Source organism: Seriola lalandi, unplaced genomic scaffold, assembly GCF_002814215.2.
Source record: "Seriola lalandi dorsalis isolate HSWRI2012SDOR001 ecotype SW California unplaced genomic scaffold, Sedor1 jcf7180002054372, whole genome shotgun sequence".
Taxonomy (NCBI): domain Eukaryota; kingdom Metazoa; phylum Chordata; class Actinopteri; order Carangiformes; family Carangidae; genus Seriola; species Seriola lalandi.
The window spans coordinates 120,187-136,749 of record NW_019524925.1 but is presented as its reverse complement, the minus strand read 5'-3'; the positions used below and the strand labels follow the sequence as shown (position 1 = coordinate 136,749).

The window sequence follows — 16,563 nt, the reverse complement described above, 5'->3', positions numbered from 1 at the left end:
GGGGTGAGGGTGGGGGTGGGGGGTTGCTAAGTTGATTAGAGGGCTTTCCTCTTTCTGTGTTTCCTGGCTCTTGTGTAGTCACCGTTTTTCATTTCCCATTTATCTGTATCTTTTAGATAAACATGCAGTTATGTGCAGGATGTAGAACACGTTTGCTGTGTTTGCTTCCAGACTTTAAATGTTTAGGCAGTCGCCCTGAATCGATCTCTCTGTGATGTTCCCTGACTTGATGTTGGAAAAATCCTTTTGTTATTTTTCAGCTCAGCCTGAGGCCGTTTTACCTCTTGTCAGAAAAATTTCTCCTTCAGTTGTCTTCTTTTCATTCTTGGTCCAGCTAATTCTTTCCTCTCTTTATGCCTCCGTGCTGGCGACAGCCGCCGCCTGAGGCATCATATATGTCCCATCCTCGTGAACAGGATATCTCAAGATCGCCTCGAGAGAATCTCTTCAAATTTGGCAGAAATGTTCAGTAGGACTCAAGGATGAGCGGATTAGATGGTCAAAGGTCACAGTCACTGTGACCTCATTAAACACGTCTTTGGCCATAACTCAAGGATTCATACACTTGATACCTATAATAAAATTTCTTCAAAGTCTTTACTCCATATGTTATGAGTTTGGACAGAGGTGGATATAAACCGCACTTTGACTGGTTGGTGAAGGCGCACAACCTCGAGGCAGTGATGTTAGTTTTATTCCTGGATCCTGAAGGCTGTTTGCGTTGCCTCTCTATCCGTCTGTGACACCATCACCCATCAGCCTTTACCCCCTCCCCTCTCTGTAACCCTTCTCCCTCTGACACTCATTACATCTCCACAGCAAATCTGTTATAACATGATTTTTGATCAAATCCTGAAAGAAAATAATTCCTTCTGTAATCAGTGATTCCAGTTGATGGTGTCTCTCTGTTCCTTTGAGTCAGAAGGCAGAATAACATGCATAGCAGGGGTGTAATAGAAAGATACTATCTGTATCTGTGTATTTCACAAAATTATCTGTACTTAGATTTGCACCACAGGTGGCTGGATCATCATCTCAGCTGTCTTGTCTGATTGTCTGTGTTAAGTAGTTTTTCCACTGCCATTTGTTCTTCTAGCTGCTCGGAAAATATTCAAAATATCACAATTAATTATTAATCAAATGATAAAGAAAGGAATGTTGTTAAAACAAAAAGTAAGAAGTAAGAACTAATTCTAAACTGAGTCTAAATAGAAAATGTGATTGTTCTTTAAAAACCGGAGCAGTTTATATAACGAGGTCCAGATAAATATGATGAAAAATGAGAAAGCTACTTGGTTGGTTGATGGTTTTTGGTTCTTAAAACCCCAAATATATCTATTATGGATCAACACTGAAAATAAATAAATAATAAAACCCAGGAAAGTTGTAAAATATGGGACCTTTAATACTATTTATACTACTATTAATACTTTACTACATTGCTGTATGTCTCTGCTCTGGCTACCAGCACTTCCTGTTTCCTCTGTGCCTACAACAGACATTTGTTTTAATATTAGATATTAGGTAAAAAATACCAAAAAAATTACAATTTCTTAACACTTGTCCTTGATGAAATCCATTATTAGATTGACTTGTAAGTCTGAGAAGTCTCATTGGGTGACAGAAAATTCAGTGGTTCTGTGATTCTCACTGCATTATCTGTTCATAACTGAATAATGCATTTGTATCTTGTATATTTGTATTTATATATGCGATTTTATTATTCAGAAATATATTCATAGTCTCTGAGTAAAAAAAAAAAAGAAAAGAAAGTGGAACATCATTATGTCCACACTACAAGACGAGAAATATAAAAACTTAGAATGATTTCATTTTCAGCTGGTGTTGCCCCAGGGTGTTGTGATCAGCCCTGTTGACAGTTTTATATGAGATCAGAGAGTGGAGAAAGATGTCAGGTGTGCAGCTACATTGCTGCTCTCCCTGGTGGTGCTTCTAGCTCTGCTCTCATTCCTCCTGCAGCAGCAGATCAAGAGATTCAAGGGCGCTAAAGGCTGCTTCAGTCTGCTGAGACAATAGCTGGAATTAGGTAGTGATTATTTAATTTGATATCTATTAATCTTATTGTACCCGCTGCTGATGTAATCCTCCTTGTAGCTGTTTCTGCTCCAATCCACAGGATGAAAGGATCAGGCACCCGTTTAATGATTTATCAACTCTCCTTCAGGATTACAAGAGCATGTGTCTTTAAAATCTTATTAAAATCTGAGGCTGCATTTGTGAGCAAATTTTATCTCTGTCGCTCTGAAAGTGTGCTGGGCAGCACAAAGTTCCCAGTCAGAAGTTTATGAAGAAGTTTACTCACATCACTCATCTGTTTTGGGTTTCCATATTTTAATTTTTAATAAATGCAGAAATCTCTCTAAGAGGATGATAAGGTTTGTAAAAAAATTTACCTTTTTTTTTTTTTTTTTTTTTTTTTTTTAGAAAACCTTACTCTACAAATGTATTTACATTTTTAATCCCCAGTGTAAAAATTGTTTCAGTTGTAATGTCAGAAAAACTACCTGCAGTTTAAATGTACAGAGCAGTTATTGATAAATTGCGTTAAAAGGTGAAGTTGCAGCAAAACCTGAATTGAAAAGCCTTTTGTTTTTTACACATGGGCACAAATACTATCAAGAGGGAGAGACTGGTTTCGTCATCTTTCCCTGAAGTGTGACAAATGTCCTCAGGTGGAATCAAATCAGGGATTCTGTGTTGGTCTACCGTAATCTATTCCTACTGCCTGAGCAGACCTCAACCATAGAGAGCCATATGAGTATGTTTAGAGGACACTGACACTTTAGGAGATGCTACAAGCAGCTAGTCTGTGTGTGTGTGTGTGTGTGTGTGTGTGTGTGTGTGATTCTTGCCTGCAGTTGTGCGTATCTTCTCTGGCTAACTCGGCTGGCAGTGTAAAATGAGTCAGTTGCCTTTTTTAGGGGGTTTACCCGTGTTTAGAAAAACCGGCTTATACCCCTTTAATTTTTGTACACAGAGGGTATAATGTTGATCATAAATGTTTCTTCTTATTGTATCTTTTCTTCAACATTTTTATCAAAATTGGGACAAAACCTACGCACGATGATAACTCATCACCTTTATCACACCATTTCTGAGAAAATGTGAAGCAGAAGCTCCTCTGGAATAAATCTTTTCTCAGCGTGTAGTGCCAAGTTTGTGTGGCTGTGAGGATTTTCTGTCCTAATGCATGAAAAAAGCTGTAAAATGTTAACACACTGCCACTATAAATTTAGAGAGCATGACCCCTCTGCGACCAAAGTACCATAAAACCCATAAAGCCTGGCTTTACGGAGACCAGTCTCACTCCTGGTTACACTGTGCCCACTTGTCCTCCCTGCTTGCACACTTCTTTGCAGCTTTCAAAACTCAGTACTTCACTTCCTGTGCACTGTGCTGATTTAAAAGAAGAAAAAACAAACAGAAAACCAAAAACAACCAAACAGAAAACAGAAAAAAAACCTCATGGCCTCAAAAAACCGCTAGTTTACACATGCTTGCACTGCAGGTGCGTGTGTAAGTCCCATAATGCAGGCAGTGAAACTAAAGACACATTCTTCATTCATGTGATGTTCATTTGTTCCTTTGCACATATTCATTCACGTCAAGCCGCCCGCTCACGTTAGAGAGGAATCAGCTGCACAAACAGTCGGAGCAGAGGCGCATCGTATCTGTGTGGTGGAGGAGCTAAAGTCTCCGAGCTGTCAGCCCCGTCTTCTCCCGGCTCCATACATACCTGATGTATGATGCAGTATTCATATTCTCGTACACAAGCGATCCTCACAAAATGAGTTTGAGCAGATGTTAGATAAAGTTCAGCTTCTCACTTTCAACAAGATAATACAGTTTTTTTTAATTTGATTTTCATTCCATTAAGCAACATGAGGCTTTTTAATGTGACAGTTTAAATTACAGTTTTTATCCTTTTTCATTGATTGTTTTTGAGCTGTGGGATTCTGTGCTAACAAAAATGTACTGCCTTTCCCAGCATGCATTGGGTAGTATACACCCTGGACTCATGGCCACTCTGACCTCATTCTTGACAACCTCACAATTATGACAAGATAACACAAAGTTGCTGTGCTCAGCCGGGAAACAGTTGTAACAAACAACCTGGAGATAAAGAAACTATCATTTTAACATTTAATTTTGTGAGCGGATTAAAAAAAAAAGGGAAATAAAGAGCAAGCCTCTCAGCCGTACATCACTGGTTAAATAAAACTTTAAAAAATGTGCTAATTAGTGAGCTTTCGAGGCAGATATACAGCACAGTGCAAACATTCTTTCAAAAATAATACCATTAGTTTTTATTTATCAGCCCACTCTTTGCCTTTAAACCAGCACCAGTTCTCCTCAGTACACCTGCCCACAGTTAGGTAGGTACTGGGCAGGTAGGTTGTTCCAGCATCTTGGAGAACCTGCCACAGTTCTTCTGTCTCAGCGTCTTCTGCCTCTTGATGTGATCCCAGGCTGACTCCATGAAGATAGTTCTGTTATGAGTCTGGCTTTGTGTTTAGGCTCGTTGTCCTGCCGTAGGACAAATTTGAGACCAATCAGATGCCTCCGTGATTATATTACATAATGGTTAACCATCTAAAGTGTCTAAAACCTTTGCACAGTTACTGTTTATCATTTTCATAATTATATTTTTATGCTTTTTATAGCATTATTAGACAGCTGACGGTAGAGAGATGCCAGGAAATGAGGGGCAGGAGAGATGGGGAGTGATATGTCGAAGAGTGAACAGACGTGAACCAGAGATGTTGCAGTTCATCGCCGGTGTCTTAACCACTAAACCACCAGGTGCCCCAGGGCCCATGGCAGACTTTTTAAACTTTAGACTGAGCCAAGCCGGCTGCCTCCTCTACGAGGTTTCTGGACCCTGGGTATCCCCTCTGAGGATAAATGCGGTCCAGCCTCACTTTTTGGTAGGTGTTGTCACGTTGTATGGAGCCATAGAGGAAAACCTGCAGACACTACCCAGGGCTGAAAGAAGTAAAGAAAACAAAAAAGAAGAATAATTTAATCTGTTATTTATTTATTTTTTACACTGTATATTCTCTTGCTAGAATTGAACATCAATGAAAGTTTCCAGCATTTTCAGAAAACAATTTTTTTAGTAGAAATGAAAGAATAAAAAATGCGCCTGACTCTTTGAAATGACAGATTTTTAAAAAGATGCAGAAATATAATGGACTTAGTCTTTAATTGCTTTAACCTGGAACATGAAGGAAGCTGTCATTTTAGCCCCTTCAGAGAGTCTATGCTGTTTCACAGATTAATCTATCGACAGTACAAATTGTGACTTACTGTTTATATTTATATATTCACCAACTTTAAAAAATCACCTTGATTCAGATACAGTGAGAGGCCAGGAGCAGCCTCCTGATAGGGTGTAAGGCAGGTTATCAGCTTCGTACAGTCAACAGATAAGAAAGCTCTTCATCTTCACCTTAAGCTTTTCCAGCTGGTGTAATATTTCATCGTGACACGACCTTACAGTTGAGAGTTGTCAAACACTATCTGAAGGTTGAAAACAAATGACTCTATCCCAGCATAATGAATGATGCTGCCGTGTCTTGTTTTTTCTTGTGCAGTGATTAGCCCAGAGGCCAGAGGTGGCCACAGGAAGGTGTGAGGAAAGAGGAGCAGAGAAAAATGAAATAAAGGGAAAATGAGGAGAGAGAACAATAAAAACATAGATTAAAGGCACACAGACACTGACACGGACCTCCCTCTGTATATTACGTTAAGACCTAAAAGTGAATCTGAAAACGTTGCTCCCACTGACTTCAAAGAGCAGCACCTAAAACTTTAAACCCGGTGGCAAATCAAAATGACTTTTAATAATATAAACTAAGTTTTTTTCACTTCCAGTTATTATATCATTGCATCACACAGAGCAGTCTCAGCAGCTCTTTATGAGGAAGCACAGCACACTCTCAGCTTTCATACTGCACAGCAGTGGTAGGCAAACCGTGGCCCATGGGCCAAATCTGGCCCACATACTGTACATGTGTGTAGTCATTTTTGCGTGAGAGTAATTTAATTCAACTGTAACTCTGTCAAGGGACAAATCACATCTGCCCTCAGACACATTATAAAAACAAGCTTTATAAATCTGTTTTATTGTTAAAGGTCTTATATTTTACTTTAAATGTAGTTTTACTTCTCTCTCAGGCCTCTCCCTGGAGCTCTAGTAACAACTGGTCAGTCAGCCAATCAGAAGACTGGCTTCTGATTGGCGGACTGTTTTCTGACTGATCAAATGAAAATATAGCAGACTTCAGGTAAACACTCAGAGTTTTTAAGATAAACACAAAGCTTGTGCTACAGAAAATGGACCAGACTCAGTGAATAGCTCCCTAAGTTTAACATGTCCTATGATAACTATTAATTTTAAGAAACCAAATCCTGCAAGGTTGGGTGCTGGGTCCAGGTGGAGCATGGCAAAGAACAGTGACTGTTTTGTCGTGACATCACAAAGTTACAGAAGTTGTGACGGCTCATTTTAAGGCTCTGTTTCTGAATATAGCATTTGTCTGTGGCGCTTTGATACTTTCACAGTATTAATATAGAACCTAGACCTGCATTATAATCAAAAAAGACATGGAAATCTCACTTTATACAATATGGGATCTTTAACCTTTTTCGCTTTTGTTTTGTCTCATTGTTCCTTTGTCCTTCACTGGCACAAGAAAAGGAACAAAAACAGAAAAACAAGAGAAACTGAGTGTGATTGCAAGGTTCCTACTATTGAATGGATCAAGGAGAATCTCCTGCATTATAAACAAGAATTATTCAAAGAAACTCAACAACTAAAAAAGCAGCCTGTGCTTGTCAAAAAGCACTGATGACTATTTTAGAAACAAAAGCAGATTTATTTAATCTCTTACCTGGATGCTGTGACATTGACCTGTGGAGTCCCATATGCAAAGAATACAGTGGCTGTAATCTGTGTTAGTGAGAAAATTAAATTCATTTATTCTGTCAGACTCACTGGAGCAGAGCGTAAAGACTACAACAATGTGAAGTGATCAAGCTGACATTTTTAGTTTATATCGATAAATGATAAATGCACACCATACAGTTATGCATGGCATGGGGTATCTACAGATCAGTTTCATCACATCCAACAGGAAAAAATGTTTAAAAAAAAAAAAAAAAAATGTTAAAGCAACAGTTTATCAGAGTTATGAAGAGACACTGCTTCATCACTAACGGTAACAGATCCAGATGTGTTTAATGTTAATCTTGATGTCCTCTTGTTCCTCTTTCAGCGTTGTGTACGGAAGAGTGTGCCCACGGACGCTGTGTCTCTCCTGATACCTGCCAGTGTGAGCCAGGCTGGGGAGGACTGGACTGCTCCAGTGGTAAGTGCACAACGCTTCAGTCAAATTCTCAACCTCGGGAACAGTGACAGGAAAACACAGGGAAAGTTTATGTAAATATAATCAGGTCACATTCTACACTACACTACCTGCTATTTAAATATTACTGTGAGTTGTGAGTGCAAAGAGCTCTGCTTGCAACAGAGTCCTGCAGGGATGATATATTTTTGTAGGCCAACCTGGGAGTTAGCATCACCCTGCTTCCCTTTTTACATTGTCTTTTGGATTACTGCAGAAAGTAAACTCAGTGACAAACAACTGTTTATGATACTGACATGATTTGTTCAGCAGGATAATCTTCACACTTCACACACTTCACACTATTTTATGATTTTTGAAGCATAAACACAATGGACAGAAGTAGAAAGCTAGTGTTAAAGGCTATAAACGAACTACGGCACGCCTACACGACTTCAACGTCACCACCACTAAACTTCAACTTGTAGTTTGATTTGGCTCTTATGTCTTCTACAAAAGCCTTTCCTCTTACAAAGTCTGTAATAGTTTGTGAACACAACAAGGCTGTAAAGCTGGTCTGGTGAGTAGATCGGTTTTCATGTGCGGTGTGATGACGTTTAACGTCCACAACAACCTCTGTAGTCTTGACACTTGTTAGGCCTTCTTCAAGAGACATAAAAATTTAATGAAATCACAACTGGGGTATTTACTGACGTATTTTATGTTGTAGAATAAAACGTGAAAATATGTTGAGCTTGTGTTAAAAACAGACATTTTTTCAGCCATCTAACCAAAAGCCCATTCAAAAAAACCTATACACTTGGCAAGGGAACCAGAAGTGCTAAAATGCTAACTAATTTCCGGGTTTTAGGACTCGTTCAGCAGCAGTCTTTCAATTTTTTTATGTCATGAGACTCAATCAGGATGTCTGTTGTCTTATTACTTAACAGCTGATATAGACACACTAAAGCTGGCAAATATCGGCTGATAATATCGTCCATGTTAGTAAGATCACGTTTTTTAATGTTTTATCTGGCGACACCTTAAGGCAGGAACAGACATTAAGATTGTTGAGCTGATAATGAAAATGATATGAGCGTGATGACAGATGAGACCAAGCTGGACCGAATCCACTTCAGTTTACTTTTTTGGCATCGAAGGTTGTAAATAAGTTTGTTGGTGTTGTTTGTCATGTGTGCTTTATTTATTCTTTCAGTTCTTCCTGTGGCATCAATAGTTTTTAATGATTTATGTCTGCAGCTATAGTTAGCCAAAAGTAACTGGCATGCAGGAGCTCTTTGGTTCACACAGACTTTTTGTACACCTGTGCACAAATCAAACCTGCAGCTGGAGCAGCATTTAATGGGTGGTGCTGACGGGGGCACAGCAGAATGATCAGAGGCTGGGATTTCAAAGGGACACCAGGTCATCTGATGTTAACCTTGAGTGGTGATTAAGAAGATTTTCACAGTGGAGGTCAGTCTGCTAATTCATCCAGACACATGAAGGCAAAGTTTAATGAGTGAGTGGGACATCCTAATCTGTTTGTTTGGCTTCAGATCAAAAATGCTACACGTAGTTTAAGTTCAAGGGCACAAACTCACAGTTTTGTTCTTAAATAAAGGAAGCTCATGTCAGTGTACGCCTCAGATCAGCAGCAGCACAAACACCAGATGCTACATGACCAAAGGAAAGTGTTGACCTGCAGCCTGAGAAAACCTGCTGGGTTGCTAAATTGGAAATTTGTCAGATACTGCAGGAGATCTTTACAGAGCAAGAGCAAAATCTTGAATTCAGTTCCGTAATCACACTGAACGGATTTTTTACCCAGAATTAGTCGTCGCCAACTACCGGTAATTATAGAATTGGGGCTTAATTCCTGTCCGACTGGTTCTGTCCGTCTGACGTGCAGTTTGAGGGGGACATGAGTCACGGTCTGATTTTAAGCAGTCCAATCAATAAATCTGACCCTTGAATGATCCGTTTGATTTTCTTACGTCAGAAACTTCGGTCGGCTCTGTTTCAGTTTGAGCAGCTCCACAGTTTGATTTCCCACCTGGCTGCTGTCAGAAGATCTTGAATGAACTCTGAGCTGTGACGGCAATAAAACTGAACTTCACTGACAGACTGTAGTGTCTGCATCTTCTCGGCCATACTCACTTCTGGGTCTTCTTTTCTTACTCAAGTAGAATTGTATTATTTGTTGCTCCTTTTCTCTTTTCATCAACGGTGATACCAGTCATCTTGTTTGAATCAACTTGAATAAACTCGTCTTATTTTGTGGTCACATTCGGTGTTAAAACCTACATTGTGACCAGTTGTTCGATCTGTACAGTGTGAGAATAGAAGTCGTATATTTTGGTTGTGCTAGAAAGATGATTAAAACGTCCGGTCTGAGTCAGCATGATGCACAAGATTAATAAAACGTACCAGTGTCTGTCCAGCTTTATGAACACGTAGCCAGTGTAGATATCTGAGAATGTTTGGGTGGCTGTAATATGAATTATCTGACGCTGTTGAATGGCTTTTAGGGGAAGACCAGTAAAAAGGACATTACAGTAATGTAGTCTGCTGGTGACAAGAGTCAAGTTTCCATCCAAATGTAGAACACATTTAGGCTGACGTTTCCAGAGAAGCTGTACAAGAGAATGAAAATGTAAGCGTGCACGTTTGTCATCCAATGCAGATAGTAGGAGCAGGGAGCATCGAGATAAACAGGTGGTGGCGTTAATTTTCCAGTCAGACCATTAAAAAAAATGAAGATGTGTAGAAATGAGAACCATCACATTCTCATCAATTCTCCACAGAGACCTGATATTTTCATTTGCCACCATCTTTCTTTTCCTCAGCAGAGGCGTGTGCGTTGTGTCAGTCACATGTATGTCACAATTTATTCACTAAGTCAGTTTCCATTGCATTTGTCACATTTGCTTTATTGACCCAGCAGCTTTTCCACCTCAGCAAAAGTGTAGAAATGCAACAATTCATCTTTTTTACGCCTCAGCGCGGTCGGCAGCCACAAACCGAGGCGCTATGTTTTCAGCTCCTCCGTCCGTCCCGTTCTCGTGAATGTGATATCTCAGTGACACCTTACAACGCTGTAACTCAGGAAGGGGAGCTTGTGATCTTTGAACTTTGAATTTCTGGTGTTTTTTATTTTTCATGAACAAATTGAAAATGCGCATAAAAACAGGAAAACAAATCCTCCAACCGAAGTTGCTTGTCCCAGCTCATACAACCCATAGGAGCGTAGCAGTGGCCTGAGTACTGAGCCCTCATCATCACATTAACAATAAGAAACACAAGGTTAAGAAACAGTTACGGGTTGGTTACCTTCATGGACAATAACTACTTGGTTAGTTTTAGAAAAACGATTGTTGTTTGAGTTAAAAAAAATACTTCCTTAAGGTTAGAGGGCCGTAATCGTCATGGTTACAATAATAACCATGCAGTCAAGGTTGTGGAGCAGATGGATAAAACACTGATTATTGGTTTGAAATGGGAAACAAGTCCTTGTGGCAAAGTCTGCAGCAGGAGAAGGTTGTCGCCTGATTTCTTCCTTTGCTCCTGTCATACTCACTACGTCTGCTACAGATCGCCTTTCAATAAAACATCACTGTGGGCCACAATAAGCTGCTGCAGACGACCTACAGGGTCGATTTTTTTAGAAGAGGACAGTCTCAAACAGGCCGATAGAGACACACTTAAAGACAAGTGTGTCCACATGACTTGGAACTGAAATTCTGTACTGTAGCAGAGAGGATGAGCTTTTGTTTGAGGCCAGTGATTTTTGAATAATTTCTAAATTTTCAGCTTCTGAAATAGCAGTAAACTGTGAGTCATGGTTACTGATCAGCAGCTCTGTCAGACCCCGCCATTTTAGACATTTGGGTCAGTGTTGTGGTACGAGACAAAAAGAACTGCACTTAAACCTGAAATGAAGCTATTGCATTTCGATATCAGTCTCATTTTCACTGTCTGGTTCCTCTCCTCAGCTCTTCAAACTGCCTTCCCTGCTGCTCTGGGAGTCCAGTTCAGTGTCTGTGATGGGGGGGGGGTGTTTGAGGGGCTATTGACACTTAATGACTCTCACAACCCCTTTAGACCCCCTTTTATTATTGGTGCGCTCCCAGCTTCATTGTTTACCTGTTTTTATTGCTGCCCTGGGGCCAGGGGACTGAGGCCAAGCTAAGACAGGGGTTAGGTAAATCTTCCAACACTTAGACTAAAGGGGAAGGGGAGGATGAAGTATTGACTGCACAGTAATGTCCCTGTTTAATACAAGAAACAGAGATAAACACAAACTGAATTTAGTGTGTCAGGTTCATTCTGAAAGTTTGGCTGACTTTAAGTTCCTGTCTTTAATGTGCTACAGTTGTCTGCCTCTCTCTGTTCTCCCATCCGTCTTGCTATCATCAACCCCTTTTATACCTCTGGTTTATTTTAGTGATAAACTAAAACTCTGTTTGCATCAGCCACAGACGCTGCCTTGCCGCTGTATGACAGGTGAACCTGAAGACAGATAAATAATAAAAACAACATCTTTTTTCCAATGTCCCATCTCAGATTAATACACCACAGTGAAACTGAATCCTCACACAATAGAATTTGTCATCTGCTCATTACCTGTGGAAGAATGTAATTTGCTATAAAGATGCTGCACGGTGAGACTGAATCCCCCCCATGGGGATATTGAGCCTGTGCTTACATGGGCTGTGTTTTATTTCATGCACACTCTCCTGGTTGGTCAGAAGAAACGAATCCTGCGGTCTGTAGCATATTTAAGGTCTCACGTTGTTTTGTTTTCCAATATACTGCGGCTCAGGGTGGGAGCATTGTTTTTCATGGTGTTTTGCAAATGACCATAGTTAAGTTGCAGTGGCATGCGTTGAATTAATTTAAAGGTTTAATGTCTCACAGGCAGAACAAGATCCTGATTGGTGGACAGCACCTGCTCCTCTAATTCTACTGAGTAAAGTTGATTCTCTACTAGTTCGAATGTTAAAAACTCAAGCTGATTGAGCAATTATTTACAGAAGAAATTAGATCCAGATAAAGTCCAGCTGTGATTGGCAAATAAAGGATGCATTCTTAAAAAATCCTAAACCAAGCTTTCAGTTACCAGTTAATTAGGTACACCATGCGAAAACTAATTTAGTCTAATCCGACAGTTCTGCAGTAAAGCCGCCCTTCATGAAGATTATAATGTCCAGTTCTTTTCCACCCTGTCACTCTGTAAAATACTCTGCTATGATTAATATTTTGTTTAACGGGGTTTTCCCACATAAAAAGTGAAAAAAAGGAAAACTGCATTTGGAAGCTCATCTACACTTACCCTTATTGAGAAATCTGGATCAGGCCTTGTTTCCCCTGCCTACCACCACTGCTTGCTCCAGGTTGTCAGGTGAAAGAGCAGAGAGTATCAAGATGGTTAGAGGAGGACACATCAGAGAGACTCAGCCATGTTTAAGCCTCAGTCCCAGACTCAGATGAGGAGTCTGTTGTGACCAATATCAGAGACTAGCAGACGTATCAGAACGGTTAGCACAGTTTATGTTTTTCTTAGCTTGAAACTGGCAGTGTTAGTGATTGTGCTAATGCAAACTCTCACTCTCTGTACTGACAAGGTTTTGGCTTTATTTGCCCGCCCTCTGTCAAATTGACAGGATTGTTTCCTCAGATATATGACGTATCAAACCTGGCCCTCTCCTTTTTTGCCCTGGTTTTACTCTACGCAAACTCCTCAGAAATGTATCTACCCCTGTTGCTGCTAAATGCTAAGTCACCAGCTAATTGCTAACCTTGTTTGTCTGCTATTTGGTGCCAGACATCTAGAGAACAGGAGATTTATGAGAATTATTTTGCTGACAATATTTCTGAGTCTGTTTATATCTGTGTTACTGAACCAAAACAATAAAGTTCTGGGCCAAAAAATCCAAACAATACTTTTTAAACCCTGAAAACACTGGTTAGAGCTCAGGGGAGCTACAGCATTGGTGATAAATGTCTGTGGGTTCAGTAGTACAGATGTCTTCTTTCCATCACCATGTTGCCAGGGAACATACATTTTCTGCACAATGAACAGTATTTAGCAAAAAACATTTTATAGCATTTAAATGTAAATTCCTGGAGACACTGTTCAATGAGTCTTTTTTTACTTGATTATATTGTGTGACTTTTTTTCCCCTTTTGAAACCCACTGTACATACCAGAAGAACAGATCTCATCTATGTGGAACAAAAAGTGTAAGAAGTGATACAGACTTCACGTGGGCTCTGGAGGACGCTGAAGAAAAGAAGAAGAGAAGGCCACAGGAGCGTCCTCTGCATTGTCTCCTACTGTAGCTAACTAGATTAGCTGGTGAAGTAGTGTGTGTCAGCCTCGGCTGTATTCCCTCTGCAAACTCCAGCCCAGTAGAAGAACTTTGTTGCTCTGCCAGGTGATATAAAGAGCTTGGACACAAGTGGGGTGAAGCAACAAGAAGAAGACGAAGATTTGACGGCAAAGACAAAAGAGGAGACGAAGGAAGACGCCTCAAAAGTAGAGGAAGAAGGAAAAGTGGAAGATAAGGACAAATTGCAATGAAGATGATCATGTAATGATGATTGTTGTGATGAGAGAGATTACCGAGAGCAAGAAGGGTGAGATAAAGTGAATGAATGTCGCATAGAAGCAGTTTAATATGATAAAGATTCGAGAATTAAGCAGAAAGCAAGTTGCTACATGGACAGTTTAAGAAGTGAGTCATTTTGATCAGCAGTGATTACTTTTATTAATTTCAGAGGTGACAAAGATTTGTTAGTTATGCAAAGGAAACGTCAAATAAATATTTTTCAATATCTAAATTACAAGAGTTACACCAATCAAGGGGTTATTCAAGATCTAAGAAAAAACATCCCCATAGGAGACTCTTATGTCACCTTTAATTTATATCTCCTGCCCAAGACTGTTGCCATGCAGAATATTGATATTGGACAATTTTGGGAAGCTGGAGGTCATGTACAATGATGTTTTAAAAAAAAAAAATGTAATTCTATAACAGCGGTCCTTTGGTAACCATTTTTCCAATCAAAATAAAAGGGACTGACAGCTCCTCATGTCTTATATTGGTTACTACATTTATTCACATATCGTATCAAAACACTCAAACTGATCTCCAAACCAAATCAGATGAATAAGATAATTTAATAAGTAATCAAATATCAATATCCAAAAACCTGAATTTCCAAACATCAGACATCGCAGTGTCAATTTGTGTCTAAAATCTGAGTCATGATTCAGTCAAACCTGAACACACAGACATAATAACACCACTGCAAATAAAACGTCCCTAAATCTGATTAGAAATCAGAGAAAAAAGAAGCTCGTCAGTCGGTAATCCCGTGATAGTTATCAGTACATCCAATGGTACATAACAAACAGGAACTTAAAATACATAATTCGGTACATTTTCCAAACTGTAAAATAATATGGGCTAAAAAAAATCTCAACTAACATTAACATATTTCCTGTTTGTTGGAAAAGTTCAGTTTATATCTGTTCCGTTAACCAGAAGAGTTGCTATCACTGCAAATCACCTACGACATATCAGATGTAAACAAACTTGACAGTAACTAATCTGACTGACAACTGACAAATAATGATTTGGTGTTGAAGAGGGGCGTATGTCTGAGTATTTGATTAAGTTACATTTTGGGCTAGGTTTACTTAGTGAACTTGTGCTGCTTAAAGTTTGTACAGACTCAGAACCTTTGGGAGAGCTACTCTGACACAGGTTGGTGACTTACTGGTAGGTCGCGAGCCACCCGTTGGAGACCCCTGTTTTGTAATATCTGCACAGTGCAACCAAGGTACGGTTAAGGCTGAGATATAGGTTGTGGTTATGGCAAACAAAGTATGGTAGATAAAATGTAAAACCTTAACAGACATGGACATTAACCAAGAGTTTTATTTTCCTCATCCCAACCTTCACAGTACTTCATTTTGTTTTAAATATGGTTTTATAACTAAGGTGAAGGTTTGATTAAAGTTGGTTTAATGCAATGAACCCACAGAGTCAGTTTAGTGTCTATTGTAGTTTCCCAGGCCTCAGCTTTAGTCTTTGGTTTCCTCTCACGGTTTTCATCAGTGTCATTTCCTTCAGCAGCTGCAGCAGCTGTTAAACCCAGTACACACTACCTGCTCCACACAAACAGACCTGCAGCCATGACTTGATATATTGATTAGTTGATTAAAAGAACACTAAATATGATAATAAATGAATATATTTTAATGCATTAATGGCAAAATGATCATCAGATCAATCTTATCAAATGTGAATATTTTCTTGTTTTCTTAGCCTCTGACCACAAACTGCATATTTGGTGGTTTGGGACTGTTGGTCAGACAAAACAAAATATGTGAAGAAAAAATCTTGGACCCTTGGGAACTTGGACATTTGTCCCTGATGAACATAGTGTAGCATTCAGCAGCTTGATATCCAGTGAGGGACACTGTGAAGATAGATTTTGAGCAAAGTTCTTTGATATCAAACTCCTTGTTGATGCATAGTTTCAGCTCACCTGACCACAGGAGCAGCCGAGGTAGAGTATTCAAAAACAAAACGTGGCAGCAAAACATAAAAAAACAGTCTATGTTGACAAGAGCATGGTGGGAGCAGGATTTTTTTTTTATCTGAAATGTTTGCTTTTAATCTCATTTCATTTGGGCAAAAGTGACGGCAGCACGCTTATAGCTCGGGCCGGACCCAGATAACCTCGGCTTGTCTTTCAGCCGAGCTCTGCCGTGGCTTGATGTGGCAACAGTCAGGTTCCTTTGTAAACCCCACTCTCGGATCTCCTGTCCATATTTCACTCAACCATAAGTAATGAGTTTGGCTCAGGTTTTCCATTTGTTGCCATGGAAACGGACAATGCCCCAGCACATTACATTAACATGCCTCTTACTGTGAGCTACCTGCAGCTTTTGAGTCGGGAAAGAACACTTCTGTTTTCAGTGTCTCTTGTAATGGATGAACTTTCATAGTAAAGCAGAGAGAAGAACTTTCTTCTATATAATCAACATGTATAGACAGACATCCCAGTATGGCTGAGTACGTGCGACCATTCATTGTTGTCAAACCTGCAGAACGTCTTTAAAGATAGCAAAGGTGGGAGCAGAGGGAGCATTTTAATCCTGGTGTGTGTGGCGTGTT

The 16,563-nt window shown here is 39.7% G+C and overlaps 1 protein-coding gene across 1 annotated transcript in view; it reads left to right on the top strand.

The window, feature by feature from the left end:
* Window positions 1–16,563, top strand: part of LOC111656885 (multiple epidermal growth factor-like domains protein 11) — a 131,677-nt gene that overhangs the window by 39,320 nt on the left and 75,794 nt on the right. The window contains exon 6 of the mRNA XM_087174690.1: window positions 7,302–7,394. Coding sequence (XP_087030816.1) covers window positions 7,302–7,394 — 93 coding nt within the window. The remainder of the gene's footprint in view (window positions 1–7,301; window positions 7,395–16,563) is intronic.